This window comes from Mus musculus, chromosome 4, assembly GCF_000001635.26.
Source record: "Mus musculus strain C57BL/6J chromosome 4, GRCm38.p6 C57BL/6J".
Taxonomy (NCBI): domain Eukaryota; kingdom Metazoa; phylum Chordata; class Mammalia; order Rodentia; family Muridae; genus Mus; species Mus musculus.
The window spans coordinates 63,279,853-63,299,420 of record NC_000070.6 but is presented as its reverse complement, the minus strand read 5'-3'; the positions used below and the strand labels follow the sequence as shown (position 1 = coordinate 63,299,420).

The 19,568-nt window shown below is 50.4% G+C and overlaps 1 protein-coding gene across 13 annotated transcripts in view; it reads right to left on the bottom strand.

The window, feature by feature from the left end:
* The window catches only part of Col27a1 (collagen, type XXVII, alpha 1), a 120,983-nt gene that overhangs the window by 35,571 nt on the left and 65,844 nt on the right, over positions 1-19,568 (bottom strand). For 11 of the 13 annotated variants that reach the window (XR_390328.3, XM_030253629.1, XM_030253631.1 and 8 more), the window contains 9 exons: positions 18,307-18,360; positions 18,124-18,177; positions 16,728-16,772; positions 15,459-15,512; positions 12,771-12,815; positions 7,845-7,898; positions 6,167-6,220; positions 5,898-5,951; positions 1,557-1,610 (listed from right to left, as the gene is read on the bottom strand). Coding sequence is in view for 11 of the 13 variants with exons in the window: in XM_030253629.1 (XP_030109489.1) it covers positions 1,557-1,610; positions 5,898-5,951; positions 6,167-6,220; positions 7,845-7,898; positions 12,771-12,815; positions 15,459-15,512; positions 16,728-16,772; positions 18,124-18,177; positions 18,307-18,360 (468 nt within the window). In the remaining 2 variants the exon portion in view is untranslated. Of the gene's footprint in view, positions 1-1,556; positions 1,611-5,897; positions 5,952-6,159; positions 6,221-7,844; positions 7,899-12,770; positions 12,816-15,458; positions 15,513-16,727; positions 16,773-18,123; positions 18,178-18,306; positions 18,361-19,568 lie in introns of all 13 variants that reach the window. The other 2 variants (XR_003954978.1, XM_006538039.4) reach the window with 1 other exon arrangement.

The window sequence follows — 19,568 nt, the reverse complement described above, 5'->3', positions numbered from 1 at the left end:
CCATATCACAGCAGCCCTTCAATAGGAACTCCCCACCTGAACAGATGGGGAAAGCCTCAGAGAGGTAAAGAGACTAGCTTGAGGATGCACAGCCACACGCTGGGAAGACAAGAGACTGGCCCCACTCATGGTAGCTGACCAGGCACTTTCATTCTTTCACAGAGTGTTAACGGGCCACCCCTCTGTCTCCAGACCCTCTCTCTCAGCATAGAATGCCCACCCTACACATGGGCAGGAAAGCCAGCAGAGCCTGTCAGATCTTGCATGGCACCGGTGGGGAAACTGAGACCCAGAGAACAACAAGCCTTCCAAAGGACATAGGACAGGCTTGGCTAGAACTCAGACCTCATAGGTGCAGTGGGAACCCCTCTAGGCCCCTTCCCCATGGCTGATCCCATGTTTCAACCTCTGCCAAACTTCACAGGAAATGGCTCTGGTCCTCGGATGTCCCCTCCTGTCCTGAATCCTCTGAGAGGAGTCTGGGTTTTCTCAACTGGGATGTGTATCGGTGGGGAGAGTCTTCTAGTTGCTGCTGGGAAGGGGTGCGGGGGCAGCGTACTCTTTGTATGTGGATGGCCCAGGCTTCCATAGTTCACCCTGCAGCTAGGTCAGGGGCTGCCCAGAAACCCTTAGGCCTTGTCTCACTGAAGAGACCCAGAAGGAATGGGTGCTAGGAGGGACCCTAGTGGCCAAAGCAACGTCTCATCTTCCTACCACAAGATGGCTACTCAGGCTGTCTAGTTCAGGCCTTGTCTTAAAACCAGAAGCAGCCAATAGGAGAGTGGTATCAGAACCCCACACAGGGCTTGGTAAATAGCTTGGGCAGCCTACATAATCCTGTTTCCTCTTCACAAGGAGGCCATGTGCCTTCACACCAGGGTAGGAGGCCATTCCATTTACTCCTTGTAACTGAAAAGGAGACTACGTTCGGTATGTCAACGAGTTAGCGTCTCTGGGTTCAGATCTCAGCTCCAGCTATTCTCCATGTTCACACCTGCACTCCGAGCGAGCATTAGGGAGGTTGAGATAGCATCGCTGTGCAGCTGTGCAGCCTGAGGCAAGTGTTATAACCTATCTATGTCGGCATTTTTCTGAGGGCAACAGTACTTCCCTGGCAGGGTAATGCCTAAGGTGAAACAAGTTACTGTCTGTGACAGACAGCACAAAGATTTGGTGACTCCTCTAGGCTACTGTACTCAGAAGAGAACTTGTCTTAAAATTCTATGGTTCCACACTACCTTTAGTGGATAGCTTTGACTGTTAAAAGCCAGTTAGGTGTATGTGACCTATGCCCAGGTGACAAGGCCAGGCAGGGCTTAGGCCTGCCCTGTTGTCCCATGTGGCTGCCTCCAATGGTGGCTCACACAGTGGGAACAGTGGCAGAATGAGTGAAGAATGACCAAGGCTCCTTTGTGCCCTCTGGATGGCCAAGCGTGATGCTCAGACACAGGCTGGGAAGATGGCTCAGCCTCTAGCATCGGACTCTGGCCGGTGCGACAGAAATCACAAATCCCAGTGTGGGGCAGGCGACAAGAAGCAGAAGTGTCCTTGCTTACCCGGTGCCCCTTGGCTCCCCTCATGCCTGGCAGGCCTCGAGATCCTGGAGGGCCCTGTGGTGAATGAAGAGAGGGCAACCGATTAGAAGCCGCTTCAGGGCTTGAGATCATCTGTGGGGTGGGGACGCCAGCAGCCGCAGGACTGAGAAGTAGGCACTCTGGACCTGCTGGGAGAAGCTCCTGGCAAACGGTGACCCTGGGTGTGGCTAGTGTCCTGGGGGTCTGGGTGGGCAGAGCCTCCCTAGACAAGCCGTTTTTCCAATCTCACAACCAGCAATGAGAGGTGACAGCAACGTGGGATAGGCATCTTCTTTCATCCCTGTGTCCTTTCTCTCCTCAGAGGGCACCTGAGTTCTGTCCCAGCTAACACCACACAGCCCTGGGTAGGTTCTCTCAACCTGAGGCATCCTGCCTTAGGGAAGGAGAAAGGAGGAGGAGGAGGGAGAGGAGGAGGAGGAGGAGGAGGAGTCATGTCATTGTGTCGTCATCATAGTCTTCTGAGTTAGAGTGGGGACAGACAGGAGGCGAGGCAGAGATCAGGGGATAGGCCTGAGCTAGGTACAGTAGTTCACACTTGTACTCAGAGCACTAGAGAGCTTGAGGCAGAAGCAGCCTAGTTCAAGACCAGCCTAGTTCAGTTTCCTAAACTGTGGCCTGAGACTCCAGGTTGAGGTCATGTAACTGAACGTGGAGGCTGAGGAAAAGACTGGCAGCAGTTAGAAGCTTCTGAATGTAAAAATGAACCAATTTAAAATCAAAACCGTGAGTCAGACCTTTCAGGCTGTGCTCGCCTGTGTTGTATCATATGACTCCACTGTATCCGTGGCCATGACCATATAACACTCGCAGTTTACACTGCACATGCCATTCCAGCAAGCATCCCAGCAAACACTGTCGGGGATACCTGTGCTCAGATCCGAGACGAATGTCTGTTCTAACCCACAATGTTCTGACTCATTTCTGTCTGCACACAAATATGTCACTCCAATAAAGGAAAACAAAGACTTTAAATATTTTCCTACCACCACGTTCAGCACGGAGGTATCAGGTGTCAAATTAACATATCTTTAGATTGTATTAGAATGTTTGGTTTTAAAAACTGCTTTGAGTTGCAGTTAAAAAAAAATCATTCACTGAAGAAGTTTGGCTTGGAATTAGAACAACATTTCCAGCAATTTCTGAATGGTCCCAAATACACTTCTGCCATTTTTTTTATTATGTATTTGTGCAAAGCAGAATTTTCAGCATTGATGATTAAATTTAAAACATCTGCCAATCAACTCTGAAAACTGGCGAGGATGCCCCAGGTCCAGCAGTATCAAATGTTCAGCCAAGCTGTAATCCTCTATGTAAAAGTTAACAGGCACTTCCATCTCAGCAGTATGCAAGCTTGCTTCCATATTTAACAGATGGTGAAATGATTCAGACACCAACAACGGTTTCAAAGGGAATTTCTGTGTGACTTACTGTCAGTAGGTGTTTGACCTGTAGAGCTATTTTATAAACCTATACATCCGGAGTTGCATGAAAGTTTCTTGTGTGAAGAGTCATGAGTGGAAAGGGTTTAAGACTCTCTGGTCTGACCTAGTCTGAGTTCTGGGACAGCTGGGACTTCACAGTGAGACCTTATCTAAAAAACAAACAGGAAGGGAGGGAAGGAGAGAGGCAGAAAAGGAAGGAGGGAGGAGACAACAAGAAGCAAGTAAGAAGGTGAGGGCAGAATCAGAATGACCACTTAGCTGGGTCCTTTAAACTCAGCACCTTGGTTGGACAGGGTTCTCAGAGAGCACAGATAACTATCTGTGCCAGCCAGCTAGACCCTGTGATGGAGGCAGGAGCCTTCCAGAAAGGGGCAGCCTCATCTGCTAGATGCCAGTGAGCAGCCCAGCCCCATCCTGCTGCTCCTACAGCCCTGAGGCACAGACATATTAACACACAGACCCACTTGGTCTGCCACTGCTGGAGCAAAAGAGCTATCATGCAGCCTGACATACCAGCAACCCCAGGCTTGCATGGTAAGAAGGCAGAAGGCAGGCATCTGGTAGGTGTAGTAACAGGCTGCTTTCCAGAATGCTCTCTCAGAAGGCATATAGCACATCCTCTGAAGCCTCAGGAGCTAGGTTCCACATGAACTAAATTATGTGAAGGACCCAAGGCCAGGGCACTGCACCACAGCAGGGCACAGTCCCACGACCACTAGCTGTGAGGCCTAGGGCAAATCACCTTGCCTCAGTGTCCTCATCTACAGCAAGAATGGAGAACGTCCCTTCTCCCTCAGGCTGGTGGGCATCGAAGGGACCTGCAGTGTCCTCAACAGGTCCGAGGACCTGCCTCCCTCTACACAGCCATTGGTCTGGGATTGAGCTCAGAGTGCAGAGTGAGGAAGTTAACAGGACAGGAAAATGCTCAGCAGACCTGACACTTCAATGGTAGACACCATTACAGTGGCAAGCATTGTGTCTCGCAAGTAGCCGATGACATCTATGAGGTGCTCAGGAGTGACAGCACACAAAATACCAGCCGTTTCTCACCTCAGTGGTGATGGCAGCATGATGCTGGCTGACAGCTGGGGAAACTGAGGTAGAGGAAGCCTCAGGTGTGAAGGTTCACACAGACGTGCGTGTGTACATGGGGCAGCCAGAGGTCAATTCCGGGTGTCTCCCTCTGTCAATCTCCACCTTATTTTTTGAGGCAGGGTCTCTCACTGAATGACTAGGCTGGCTGATCAGCTAGGCTGGCCGGCTGATCACTGAGCCCCCAAGCTGCTCCTATCTCCACCTCCCCACCACTGGGGTTTCAGGTGATCACTAGCACACTTAGCTTTTTTCACAGATGTTAAGGGTCCAAATTCAGGTCCTGGTGTTTGCTCAGCAAGAACTTTGTCAAATGAACCATCTCCCCGGATCCAGAAGAAAGAATTTAATGGCAGACCCTAAGCTTAGGTCTCAGTGTGCATCTTACATGCCAGCGGGCTCTAACCATCCCAGCCTTGAACATTGGATGGAGGCTGAGTATTGGTCTGCAAACTATCCTCTGCCTCCTGCTTCTTTCCACCGCAAGCCTGGTCCCAAATCTCAGATGTGGTCAGATGTGGCTTTCCCTTTTCATGAGCAGGGCAAACAATGCATGTGACTGAGACCCCAAAGGGTGGCTCTGCCCAGGGACACCTTTCCATTGACTCAAAGGACTGTGGGGAGGATGCAGCCACTGTGCTTGGCACATGCTTGGTGATGGCTATGCATGTCCAGGTTTTATTTGTATGAATCCCTTACTGCCTCTCCTCAGCACCTGACATAAGCCTGGTATGCAGTGGGTGCTCAATAAATACCTCTCAACAGCCGAGAGAAAGATTTTGTTGATACTCCATTGGATAGAGACAATTTTTAGAATTGGATCTGTTTCCTGCCCTTTTTGCACCCACAGGTCAGACCATACACCCAGTATACATTTGATGTACAAACCAGGGTAGAAATGGGCTTGCCTTTTCTCTCTCCCTCAGCACAGAGAACCAGTACGTGGGAAACCCCACCACCAGGTCATGCCATCAACAGTGCCTGCATCCTCTTGTTCAGCACTACAGAGCTTCTTCATCTAGCTTTATCAGAACTCATCATTCCCAGATCTGCCCAGGGATGGTACTACCCCTCATCACTCTATTCTGATTGGATGGGGCTGCCCCCCCCCCCATCACTCTATTCTGATTGACTCCAGGGATGAGCCTTGTCCTTGTCTTTGTGAGTGTTCCACATCTCATCTACTCCAATCACTTACTCCAAACAAGAGCAGCCCCTAGCCACCCTCAGGGGTTTAATCCAACTCTGGGGTTCCTGACCACACACCTCCTGCAGCCCTCCCTCCTCCTCCTCCTCCTAGGCTGCCTTAAGAGTCTCTGGAAACTTTCTTTGGCCTCAGTCATGCCAGAAAGCCTCAAACACTCCCATAAAGGCATCCCTGATTTATCAGATTTTCTATGACATGACCACTCCTGAGGATAGATTGCTCTCTGCCTTGCTGACATCTGTGTTCCCAGTTCCAGAACCTGCAGAGGTTACTCACTGATCAAGTATGTGACAGGTTAAGAACAGAAAGGACATAATCAAGTGCTCCTGAGTGTCACAGATTGCCCCAAATGGAACCTCAGGCCCAGGGCTCCATTCAGTCTATGGTTCTGTTGTCTCAACATTCTCCAGGTTTCACTTGAATAAAATGTGGGCTCAGAGAATGCTGTAGTATCTTCCTGGGCACTCAGCCTGGGGCCAGGGCTGGATGTCCACTCAGGTCTGAGACTTAAGGTCTGGACTCCATGTGTTTGTGCTTAGGAGACATGAGAGATTTGTTTACCCAGGGTCCAGGCTCTCCAGGGTTCCCAATACCACCGGGTGTTCCAGGATGGCCCTGCCAAGGAGGAAGAAAAATGATGAGTCAGCTGATGAAGGTGCAATATCCTTTCTCCTTCAGCCCCAAGCCAGGGTGAGGCAGTCAAAAGCCACTCCAGGCCAGGGATGCAGAGAGCGAGACATCCAGTCTGGAGCATGTGATGTGTGGAGGGAACAGCACTATCACCTGAGGCTATGCCAGGAGAGGGGAGAGGATGCAGACTTACTCCTTACCATCGACCCCTTGGGTCCAGGTGCACCTGGGGGTCCCATCACCCCACGGTCTCCCTGTGATGGAAACAGCAAGGCACACAGGTCATGGCTGGGTCTGGGGGACTTGGGGGAAGGGACTCAAAGGGAGGCAATAACTTGACAATGGTCTCCGGAATTACTCCCCAGCTTATTCACATTGTAATAATGTGAATCCAGTGGCAGGAAACCCCAGCTTCCTCTTCCAGGGTAAAGAATGTCCCTGGGCCAGGATGGTCCCAATGAAAGATATAATGACTGCATCACCCGTTTGATCTTGGCCCACATCACATGGTTCTCATTAGGCCTGCTACCTCCTGGGCTGGGCTTGCTGACATAGAAGCAGTCATAGCCACCTTTCTTTCTTTCTTTCTTTCTTTCTTTCTTTCTTTCTTTCTTTCTTTCTTTCTTTCTTTCTTTCTTTCTTTCTGTTTATGGTACTCTCTCCCCCATGGCACACCAGATGGTCAGACATCACTCATGTCCTCTAGAGCAATTCAAATAGGCCAGGGAGTCAAGGGCAGCAGGCAAGGCTACAGTCATCCTGCCTCTGTTTCTGCAAGGCCCATTTCTCCTCTTGGTGTAAAAATGAATTAAGCACCCATTGCGTGCTGACATTAGCACATACCAGATCCCAGATATTCCATGAGGAGAAGAAACAGATCAATTCCTACAATGCAAGACACCCAATGGGTTGGGGAGATAGCTGGGACCTCTAGAAAACATGCATCCTGGGACAGGTGCAGGGCAGGACAGGGAGGCCGTGCTAGCCACTGCCACAGGGGTGTCACCACCTGGTGATGAAAGGACTCCCAGCAAGTGACTCAAGAAGAGTGGACATGGGTGGATGGGCTTGGGAAGAGGGGACCTGCCCAAAGCAAGGGTCCACAGGTGAGGAAGGACATGAGAAACGTGAGTAATAGAAGTTCAGGACTGACTTTGATGCTGTGTGATGGTTACATAAGCTGTTAGCACTAAGGGGCATAGAGTAAGAGCCCCCGAGGCTCTCCTGTACAAACTTCACAACATTCGGTGAATGGTTAACTACTTTAAAATAGCATTAGAGTTACCGGAAGGGGAGGAGCATAGGGAGGACCTGGGGATGGAGGAAGAATGAAGCGCTTGAGTCTGCAAACCTACTAGGCCCCTAGAGAGACAGGGGAAGCCACAGATCACTACTTGGGCGAAGGGTTTAGTTGGCTTTGTTGGCCTGCAGTGGTGGGCCTGGTTCAAATCCGAGCTCTGGCACGTACAATCTAGTTGGTCTTGGGCAAGCCACCCCTTCTGCTGGCATCTCACTGACCTTCCCTCTAGGACAGAGCTTCCAGGGGCTATGGAGGAACCTGAAACAATGACCACTGAAGAATAACCCAACTACTGCTACCCAGGCTGGGTGATGCCAGCTGGCAGCTGTGAGAACCCAGGGTGCACATATCAACTGGCAGCCATGCCAATGTCTGATTATGGGTATGGTTGAAGACAAGGGCTCTGGGATGCAAGGACACGAGGTACAGAGACAGGAACATAGGCTCTTAGAGAATATGGATGCCAGAACCAGAGGGAGGTGGTACAATTTCTGCAGCCCCCAGCCCCACTGGCCCTTGCCTGTCTTGATAAAATAAAGCTCAAGCTCTGAGGGCTTGTCTCCAGTACCCTCACTTACCTTCTCCCCAACAATTCCAGGCTCTCCGACAAGACCAATGAATCCCATAAGCCCCTGGGAATGACACATCAGGGAAAAAACATGAGTGAATCTGGGGGCATGCTGAGCGTTCAAGGTTTTCTCTCTCCTAGAGCCCAGCCCACCCGTCATCCCACCACCTCACTCCCCCCCTCCATCCCTCCTCAGTCCATGCTGAGTGACTCTTATGGCTGGGACTGCCGTGGACTAGCACAGCCTCCGGGCTGCCTCTCCCCGCACACTGCCAGATGGTTCAGATTTGAGAGCCAAGCGGTGGGGCTGCTGCCAGCAACCCTGGGAGCTGAGCATTCTTCCCGTGCCAGAAGCAGGCTGGGATCCCTACACATTTGGAGAACTGGAGTATGTGTGTGTGTATGTGAGTGTATGTGTGTGGGTGAACTGGGAAGAGGCCATCTGTCTCCATCTTTGGGGGCTCTGGGGCTTTTTCAGAGAGAAACAAACTTGTTGACTGGAACAGAAAAAAACCCTAACAGTCTGCAGCAGAGACAGGGGTGGAATGTAGGAAGTGGAGGCTTCTACTGCAGGGCTTTCCTGTGCTGAAGGTTCATGTTCTCAGACACACAGACATAAACACACGCACAAACAGACACACTAACACACACAGATACACATGGGCACTCTTACACACACACACACACACACACACACACACAGAGTACAAAGACACATACACACATGCAAAGAGACAGGCATACACACAAATACACATAAACATACACACACAGAGATACACACAGACATGCACAGCACATACATAGACACATACACACATACCCCATACACAAACACACACACACACACACACCTCCTTTGGTTCTTTTTTTTTTTAAACTCATCTGTGTGTGACAACTTGCCTCCAGGTTCCAGAGGCTTTTCTTAGTGGCCCTGCCGTCAACCCTGAGCATGCATATGCCTAGGGCAGGTAATCAGCCAAGAGTCCCCAAGGAGGTAAAGCAAATTCTTGCTGTAACCCACCTCCTCTCTGTTGAGACACATACTCAGAGGGCTCCTATGTGGGTCAGGAGGGCCAAAGAAGCTTTGGGGGACTGCAAATGTACAGCCAAGCATTTCCCAGAAAATTAGGACATACAGGAGTGGGTGGGTTTGTCCTGTGAGATATGTGCCCCACTTCTGACCAACGAGAGGTGAGACCTGGAGCTTTTAAGAACCCAGAGGCCCAGTGCCCAATTAAGCTGGAGAGTCAGGCTACCTGCCAGGGAGCTGGGGGAGTGGGGTGGGTGCTGCTCAGTGCACAAAGCCCATTTTCCTCCTCCACAGACAGCTGTAAGTGGCAAGCTCCCAGGGGCCATGAGTATCTTGTGGTGGCAGCCAAGTGGGTGGAGGCAGGGACTCAGACAATGCCTCTCCCTGCCCTCTTGAACCTTTTCTCCACTGTAGGCCCCAACAATGTGCATGCGAGTGGGTCAGCACCATCACCACCCACAGGATGGCCTCCTGGCCTGTCTCTGGCCCAGAGACTCTTTCAGAGGTGATGTGTGGGAGCTACAGTGTGAGCTATGGGCTCATGGATCATATGTCACGGAGGAGAGCCAGGTGCTCACTTTTCCAACAACTAAACATAACCTGGGCATGATAACTCACATATTTGAAAAGCAGAAGCTGGAGCACAGTCTGGACTTTGGGTCTAGCCTGAGCTATGTACCAAGTACCAAGACAGGCAGAGGGCTACATAGTGAGTCCCTGACTCAAAAGTCAAAACCAAACAACCAATAAATCAAATAAACTGGGGTCTTTCTAAGGTGACATAATACCTATAACTCCATGTACGGAGGGCTTGTTATATGTCAAATCCTGCATTTGGCAGTCTGACTATGCCACTTTTATTCAAACTCCAGGTTTATGGGCCCTGAACTAATTGGTCTACCTACATGTCACCTACAGAACTAGCAACTCAATAAAAGTCCCTGCACCTCCTGATGTTTTGGACTGTTCACGACCCCGATGCTTTTAAAGGGGCACATGACTAAAGCACCACCAGTACGCCCCATCAGGAAGTAGTCGGACAATTAAATGGTGTCAGAGAAGGGAACAAACATGGCTTCGTGGAAAGGAGCCTGCCTGATGGGCCTGGAGAAAGAAATTGCATGGCTACTTTATATTTATTATTTGTCCGGACCTAGAAGACATAAATCTCCAAGACAAAGCCAGCCGGGGTCTGAATGAGCTATCCAGCAAGTGCCTGTCACCCTGGCCCCCAGAGCCCCATGGGGTTCCTTCCTGGGGGGGAGGGGTTTGGACTGGCAGTAAGTTAGGTGGAAGGGGAGCAGTCTCTCTCAGGGGTGTACAGGGCTTCCTTCTGACAGGTTGGTCAGAGAAGTATCTCGGAAAGTCAGGGGCACAGCCTGTTCCTCTCTAGCTGCCAAGGTATGGTGGCATCTCCCTCCTCACACCATTCTGTTGGGCACTGGAGGGAGGAGGGTCTTTTTGCTTCTGAGAATCAGACAGCTGCGAGTGAGACTGCAGCTGGACCACTACTCCGGGTAGGTGTTGATGTGCTCATTGTCCTTGGACAGGGCTCCAAAAAGGCAAGGCTCACACCTTATTCCCAGCACCTAGGACAGGGCCTGGCAAGCAGTCTGTGCTCGTTGGTAGATAAATGCAAGGGTCCTGGAAAATCAACAGATTTCCCATTTTTGTCTGGGTAGAACCTGAGGAACTCGGACTCGGAGCCTCTAAAGAGTCAGTTAGTTCTGAGGTATGCTACTGCCAATGAGACCTTAGACAAGCTACTTAATTTCTCAGGGCCTTGGTTTCCTTTCCTCATTTGCAAACTGTGAGTCATAACAGCTCCCATCACAGAAGTGTTGGAGGGACCGCAGACGCTTGTGTCTAGTGCCTGGTGTAGAGCCTGGTACCTCATGGGTGAGCAGTCAATGAAGCCATTCCTGTGATTACAAGCATGGCCTGTGATGTGAGCTTGGGGGATCTTTCCTGGGGAGCCTGTGGTTCCGCCAGGAACAGGAAACACCCACCCCTTTGCTATGATCACATGAAGAGAGACTGGCATCCTCCCATGCCTTAGAGCAGTTGCAGGGGCCAGCGTTGAGTCTCAGCTCAGACAGCCTTCCCTCCTGTCACAGTTTGTAACTGCCTCTGGACACACAGCTAGCTGGGGGCTCTGCTGTCCTGGGGAGCCAGGGCCGTCCCAGGCAGGGTGTCTATACCTCTTAGGCCCAGCTCAGCCACTGCCCCTTATGAGCATAACTTTGACCCCATTTTTCCTCCCAAGTGTGTGACACAAACTGCCAGTGTGGGCCAGAATCCAGAGTTTCTAAACCAGGAGGCTCCTGATAAGTTTCTATGGATGGAATATGGAACTTGATGGAATCCGGCAACTTGAAATGTCAAGCTTACAATTTTTATATGCATTACCTATTAAAATGTTGCGTCTTTCTCTGAGTACGAACATATATGCAACCAGCCCCAGTAGTATCTAACACTTGTGACTCTCCACCTGGTTACAGGTCACTATAATCATTCCTACACCGATCTCAGAGCTGCATTACCCCTTAACCTGGTGGTCACTGTTAGCTAGCATTGTTGAGGGTATTAATCAAGAGGTAGATATATGCATGCCACATCTAGACAAGCTTCTGTGTGTGCTTCTGCTTAACCGGTTGTCTTTGAGTCCTCCACTTTGACCTTATTTACTTAAATCTACTCAAAGGAAGGGTCCACGGGCTTCCTCAGCTGGGCACAGGTATCCAAGGCACAGGAAATGGTCAGGGCCCTGGAGAAAGTGTCCTCCGAGAATCCCTGTGTTCTGACAGTCCCAAGGTTCTAAGTATCAGCTTCCCCAGGGTCAACCATTAGCATAACTATGAACTTGAATTTGGTGGTGTTTTTTTCCAGTAAGGAAATACATCTAGGCTGAGACAAGCTCCCAAGCTCTCAAGCTCCCGGCTTCCCACAGCATGTGCTCAAAAGACACTGAAAGAGTTCAAACATGTTGGCATCTCCTGGTTTTAATTCCTCTCTCCCTCTCCCTCTCCCTCTCCCTCTCCCTCTCCCCCCTCCCCCTCCCCCTCTCTCAATGGATATCACAGGCCTTTCGAGGAAGCCTGTCCCATGTGAGTCTTCTTCAAGACTCCTCGAGGGTCCTCATTTAGAGGAGTGAAAAACATCACCCAACGCCACGTCTGGGCCCTCCTTGAGTCAAGCTGGCAAGAGGCACTGAGGCCTGGAGGGAGGCCTGAAGGTAGCCATCCACACAGCACCAGAAGTGCTTCTCTAACAGGTAGAGGAAGGCGAGGAGCCTCAAACTTTCTTTGACTGACGTGTGGCAACCTTTCTTCTGCAGACCTTGTTCCTGTTTTCCAGATACCCAGAGCCTCTGTTTTGAGTTGTTTCTTTACAACTTAGGGAGGCTTGGACTTTGAGCCTCTTAAGAATGGAACTGCTTCTCTGGATAAGGCAGTAGTTCTCAACCTTCCTAGCTGTGACCCCTCATGGTGTGATGACCTCAACCACACATTTTTTCGTGGCTACTTCATAACTGTAATTTTGCTACTGTTATGAATTGTAATGTAAATTTCTGATATACAAATTGCCTAAGGTGACCCCTGTGAAAGGGTCATTTGACACCCCCCCCAAAGGGGTCACAACTTATAGGTTGAAAATCACTGAACTAAAAGAACACAGTTGATTTGGAGAACTCTGACTTAGCCTCGGTTTTAGTGGGTGAGATCACATTAACCATTTGAGCAAATGCATCAAAAGCTGTATTAAAGAGTCAAGCCTTATTATTCAGTGTGTGAGAGGCCTGGCTCTGGAATGTTTCCAGCCTGAGTGACTACCTAGCAATAGACTTAGCACAGGTAAGTGCTCCACAGGGAAGCCACTGTAGAGGCACCATCACTAACTTACCTGTTCACCCACAGGTCCTGGCCGTCCAGGATCCCCTGGTTCCCCCTGCAAAGGAACAAAAATAGAAGAAAAGTCAGGTCATAAGGTGGGACGCTGAAACCACCCAAGGAAGTGCCAAGGGTCAAGTGGTCTTAGATGTCATTGGTGATGATGAACAAGAACCCCAATCCCCAGACTTTGCCCTTGAAGATGCCAAACAGTTAGCAGTAACCAAAGAGCACTACTCCAACACTACAATCTCATTCCCTTTGAGTGGGTAATGGAATTCTCCGGCGTCCTGACTCCTTTCGGACACCAAGCAACCTACTTAATTTTGTTAGGGTGGAAAGGACTATAAGGTCATAGAGCCAGCTACAAGGAGGGCTAGAATTGGGACCTTGGTTAGCTTGACTGAGGCTATTTCCATGTAGGCTGCCCACTTCAGGAAGAACGTGGAATTGCAGATAAAGATCATTGAAAATTAAGCCTCCCTTCCAAGCTTCATCACCAGCAAGGATATTTTTCAGGATTCTTGCTTCTGAGCTGGGTTCATCCTCCCAGCTTCTAGTACCTGGCATAACTTTACCAGGTCTCTGATGAACATATATTATTCAATAGGTGGCATAGTATACACACACACACACACACACACACACACACACACACACAGATATATATATATATATATCTGGGATGAATCTACCCATCAGAGAAATCCAACTGGCAGGATGCAGCCTCACAAGAAGAGGAGCTTAGAAACAAAACATAGCTCATGTGTCCAAGCCATAGTTAGGTGTCAGGAATGCTGGCAGGGTCAGGCCAGACACATGGCCATCCACTCCCTTGGATGAAGGTTATCACCAGGGCCCAAGGGATCCTCCAACAGTTTCCTACCCTCCTCTTCCAATGCATTTATAGACTTAGCCCACCATAGCTCCCTTTAAAGGGCCTTCCTTGGAAATGATGGTTAATCTTCAGTATCAACCTTACTGGATTTGAAATGGGCATCAAAACACATGTATGTGTCTATGCTGGTATTTCTAAGGAGGTTTAACTGAGACAGGAAGACTCATCCTGACCATGGGTAGCACTGTCCCAAGGGCTGGGTGCGAATAAAAGGAAGAAAGAGAACAGCCACCTGTTGAGGTTTGGTCTGTTGCTATGTATTGTAATGCTAAGTGTGGGCCCCCAAGGCCTGGTTGCCCCAGAGATAAGAGAATCCTCAGGTAGACCCAAGTGATGCTATGAGACCTCACCCCCAAGTTATTTCTGATTGGTGAATAAAGACACCTACAGCCTATAGTTGGGCAGAATTGAGATGGGCAGGCCTTGGTGTTCCTGGACTTGCTGTTGAAAGAGACCATGAGGAGAGGGAGAAGAAGGTGGAGAGAGAAAAAAGTCGCTGTGGGTTAGAAGTCAAGAAAGCACTGGTCATGAGGTCTGGCCAATTGGAGTTAAGAGCAGCCCAGATGAAACATAGCAAATAATAACTCCAGGTTATCGATAGGAAAGTAGATTCTGATAGCATAGAGGGTAGATATCTGCCCAGCTCTAGTGTCGTATAACTTATTGTAGATAATAAAAGTTGTGTGTCTTTTATCTGGAAACTGAATGATCAGAGGTGGATACAAGCCTTGGATTGAGACTTAATATTCCACATCAGCCACCACCCCCTGCTTTCTGCTTCCCACTCTGCCCAGATGCCAGGAGGCTCAGCTACACAGTGTGGCCTCCATGACCCCCACTGCACCTCTCCGGCCACGGTGACCTGTACCTTTTAAAACTGGCAGCCAAAATGGATTCTTCTTTCCTGTGCTGGTTAGTTTTGTGTCAACTCGACACTCTATAGCTATGTGAGAGGAGGGAATCTCAGTTGAGAAGGTGTCTCCATAAGACCAGGCTGTAGACAGGTCTGTAGAGCATTTCATTAACTACTGATTGGTAGGAAGTGTCAGGCACCTTGTGGGTAGGACCATCCCTGGGCTGGTGGTGTCCTGGGTTCCATAAGAAAGCAGGGTGAGCAAGGCATGAAGAGAAATCCGGTTAGCAGCACCCTTCTAGGGCCTCTTCATCAGCTCCTGCCTACAGGCTCCTGTCCTACTTGAGTGCCTGCCCTGACTTCCTTCTGTGATGAACAGTGATGTGGAAGTGTAGGTCAGTTAAACCCTTTCCTCTCCAACTTGCTTTTGGTCGTGGCATTTCATTACAGCACAGTGACCCTAATTAAGATGTTCCCTTAACCAGTTTTCTATCAGGCATTTTGTCGCTGAGATGAGAAAAGTAGCCCACTCCCTTACTGGGATCATTTCTTATTTTGATCATTAAAATAAGGCCCACTAATAGACATAATGCACCTTTAACATACATCAGAGGCTATCCAGAGGCCCAGAGGAGAAAGCAGAATTCTTCATCTACTCCGATTAAGCACTGTCAGTCTCTTGCCTGCTCAGTATAGGAAGAAGGCAGGTGACACCCCAGCTCACACTCCCATTCACAGCCTGCCCCATTGTCTGCCTTATCTGTTACTTGAACAATCCCCTGCTATCGGACACGTAGTCTACTTCCTTTCCCCTCTGTTGCCCTGGATTGAATAAGGACCACTGTTTCCCCTCCTTTTTCATTAGCCATGAGATTCTGTGCTTGTCCAAGGCTTGATATGACCCACCTCTTCCTCTGCCACCACCCCCAGACATGTTTCAATCTCCTCACCTTCGAGCCATCCAGGCCAGGCCTCCCAGGAAACCCTTTCCTTCCAGGCTGACCCTGCAACAGAGAGACACACATGAAGGGGGCTGCCAGGGACAATGCTGAGGGGCCCTGGAGAATCTTAGGAATCTAGCACATTCTGGAGGGGACAGCGATGTAGAGATCCAGTGTCACCAGGCATCCAGACAAAGGAATTCAAAGATGCTCTACAGCTAGGTGGCTTCAGCATGGCTTCCTTGTCCCTTGGACTGATCTGTCTTAAACAGGGACAATGGCCCCTGCTTTCTATGGGAGAGGTAAGGAAGAGGTTGGGCAGAGCATCTGGGCTCAGGGTAATTCAGACTTCCTGTTTGTGGTCTTCCAAACATGGTCAGAGAACTCTGCTATCCCCGGGACCCTTTTAGGAGAGCCAGGTGGGGAAGTTTGCTTCACAGTAGCTCTGGGATGTCTGCCATCTGCCTTCCTCACTCTCTCTGATGCATGCAGTGGACTGTTCAGAGACTTTGTGACTCATGGCGCCATCACAGACTGATGCAGACACAGAAGTAGGAAGCCAGCTGACTTCACCAGAGTGACATTAAAGAACTTGGCAAAAATGGGAACACCAAGCCGATTTTGTCCCACTCGCTTGTCCCGATTCAGAAAATAGAGTGATTTCAGACAAAAGACAAGATTCTGCTTATGAGGAACAGACTTATAATTAACTTCCACTGAATAAACAAACATGCCTAGAGTGTGCTTGTTCTAATTATTCATATCAATCAGATGTAACCCACACTAGCAAAGATTCTTGGGTGCTCCATCATTTCTGAATGTTAAAGAGAAACTGAAATCTGAAGCCCCACGGACTACCAGTCAACACCATGGCTGGGGGGTGCAGGTGGGGCAGGTAGGTGTTCTGCAAAGCTGGAAGCCGGGAAAGAATGTGCACCTTAGCTCTGGTAGCCAACCCTACGTCCTAGCTGTAGGACCCAGGCTAGACCTTCCACCCTTCAGCCTCGGTTGTTCCCCTCTGACAACACTGAGCAAAGTGGGCAGCTCCTGCAAGAATTCCCTAGGAAACGGCCACATAGAATCCAACAGACCTAAGAGGCAGGTAAGGCCACCGGCACCCGCCTTCAGTCTTCCCCCTTAGGCCACGTCTTGTGCTCTTTGACTGGCCAGGGGCGTCCCTGCTGGTTGTTCTCCAGACCACCAGCCAAAGGTTGCCCTGCCGATGCCCACTGGCGCAGCTCCAAGAAGCCCCACCTCCTCCGGGCCAGCAACACTCACCTCCAAGCCTGGGACTCCTGGTGGCCCCATGGGTCCTTCATCTCCCTAGAGTTGGGGGGAGGGGCATAAGAAAAGAAGAAAGACAAAGGGGAAAGTTAACTTGGGATCCTGGGAGAGCTCCTGCTGTAAGGAGGGAGAGCATACAGTGTGTAGAGTCCTTGCAGGGGGATGGAGCCCTTGCAGAGTTCACAACCCGGTCTCAAGGTTTGGGAGTTGTCCATCAGTCCCCACCTAAGGGTCATACCACAAATCCCAGTGTCTAAGCTGTTCAAGACTGGGATCTCAGGCTCCAGCTCAGAGACAGATTTGGTTCTGAGCTCTGTTGTCTACGCCATAGCAGACGTTTCCCCACACTGAATCCTTGATGATAGGCTTCAGCTGAGTCCTAGAGGTCGGGTGACATCTTGCCTTAACGATGCCACACCGCCCTGCACACAGCACTCAGGAAGGCACAGTGTCCTGGTGAATGTATAAAGGAGTGAGTGGCCCCATAAGCCCAGAGCCTGGCTCAGTAAGGGTTTTCCTGGGCAGCTATGTAAGCACAGGCAGAGAGGCCTCTGCTGCAACCGTCTCTCCCCTCGCTTCCTTCCATTCCCGTTCCTGGCCATGACTCTCCAGCCCTCCGAAGGACACAACAGTCTCCAGCTTGATCCTTCTGGCATCCGGGGCCTGACCACAAGCCCCTTTAAGCAACCCCTGCAGCAAGCATCTGCAGCTTCCAGGAAAGCAGCCCCACGCAGTGACTTGAAGAGCCAGCACTGGGACTCTGCCAGACCCACACCCAGCTCAGAGAAAGACTCGCATCAGCAAAGGCCTGCTTGTGGTTGCTCATTCTCCCACGGCTGTGCACCGCAATGCACAAGGTTCAGGGCTGCATGTGCAAGCAAAAGCCAGGCTTCCTGTGGGAGGCCCAATAGGTCTGAGGCCTGCTCCTCTTGACTAGATGCAGGTGAACTCTGCTGACATGCCAGCCTGGTAAGGCATGGCATTTCCATGATGCTCTAGTGGTCCCAGGAGCATCCGTGAGACTAGCACAGGATCTGAGCATAGACTCCGGGCTGATGAACATCTAGGCTCTAGTAAAGGTCCTGCCTGCTAACACGGGGCCTGGCAGTCATTTCCTTCCCTGGATCTCCACTTATGAAAGGGGTCCAACATTTCCTATCCTCTCATTTTGAGACTGATACTGTGCTATGTGTGGAAGGAAAGTCGCTTGCCCCACCAGGTCAGAGAAGAGTCACAGGCAGGGTTGTAAGAGAACAGATAGATTCTCTGGTGATGAATCTCAAGTGGTCCTGCCCTCAATCATGGCTTTGGTACCCTGGACAGAGCCAGCTAGGTGCTGGGATAGGCTAGAGAAGACAAAGAGGGACAGGAGGGGACAGGGCTATCTTACCTCAGGCCCCAGCTGCCCAGGAGGTCCAGGCAGGCCTCGGGCTCCAGGCTTACCCTGGGAAAGAGAACAGAAATGGTCTCAGAGGTAGTACCTCCACATCAGGTTGACAGGACACCAGATGGTGCAGCCACCTTGGGCCCTGGGGCTTCTTCAGCCAAGGACCTTAGGTGGGAGAGAACTCACCTTCATGCCTTCAGGGCCATTGTCCCCTGGAGGGCCAATGTCTCCTGGGAAACCCTATGGGAAAGCAGAAAGCCAGGTCACCTGGGCCTCTGGTTGGCAGGTGCTCAGAACAAGCCCCCACCCCACTGGTGTTCACCCCTACCACTACTCTTGTGTGACCTGGGGTAGGTCAGCTACTTGATCCCCTTTCTCTGCAGGCCCCAAGCCTGACTTTTCAGAGTGGCTGAGAAAATGCAGAATGCACTGAGTGTGGTGATCCTTGGTGTCTTTAATCTTAGCATTGTGAGGAGGAGGCAGAGACAGGACAGTAAAGAGTTATAGGTCATCTTTAGTCACATATCAAGTTCAAAGACAGCTTTCCTGCTTGAGACTTGTTGAGAGAGAGGTGGGAGAACAGAGATATAGAAACACATTAGGCTGTCACACATGGTCATCCGTGTCAGAGGACAGAGTCCCACGTTCTGGGGACACTGAGCCCTGAGTCAGCTGCCCTGCCTGAAAAGCCTTACCCGTGAGCCACATTCATCCTTTGAGCCATGACTCGCCACATTGGTTGTGCAGAGGTAAGTGCTAATGTCCTGTAGCATGGCTCCTCCTATCAGAAGCTAGAATTCCTAAGATCCCCTGCTCAGAGTGCTGGACTCTGGGACACACCCCTGTCCTGACCTTAAGGGGCCTATCCCCACAGGTGACCATGCAGTAGACAGTTCCCCTACATACTCTGGTGCCTCTCCTGGGGACCCATTCCCCATCCCAGAGGCTTGTTTCTACCATAGCTGCTAGCCAGGGCAAAGTGCCCTATTGCCTGGCTGTCTCTAGTGGGCCAGTTTCCCTGACCCAGTATGGAAACATCCCTCTCCATGTTTTATGTGGAATACCTCTGTTAATCCAGCCTAGAAACCCATTAGCCTAGGGCAGCTAGAAATCAAGCCGCTGCCTCCCCCCACCCCACCCATGACTCTCCATGACTAAAATGCTCCCCTCCACTTTGTCTTCTGAGGTTGGTCTTCTCTTCTTCCCTTTAACCGTTTACTACTAATTTCTGTTAAAAATCCTTTTGTCTCACCCCACCCCCGGCAAAGTCTCAAAATGGTCCTGAACATTCTTTTTCTTTAGATAGTTTCACTATGTAGCCGAGGCTAACTTGGAATTTGCTATGTAGACCAGGCTGATCCTGAACTCACAAGAGATCTATCTCCTTCTGCCTCCTGAGAGCTGGGATTAACGGTGTCTGCCACCACACTAGGCAAACAGTCCTGAAT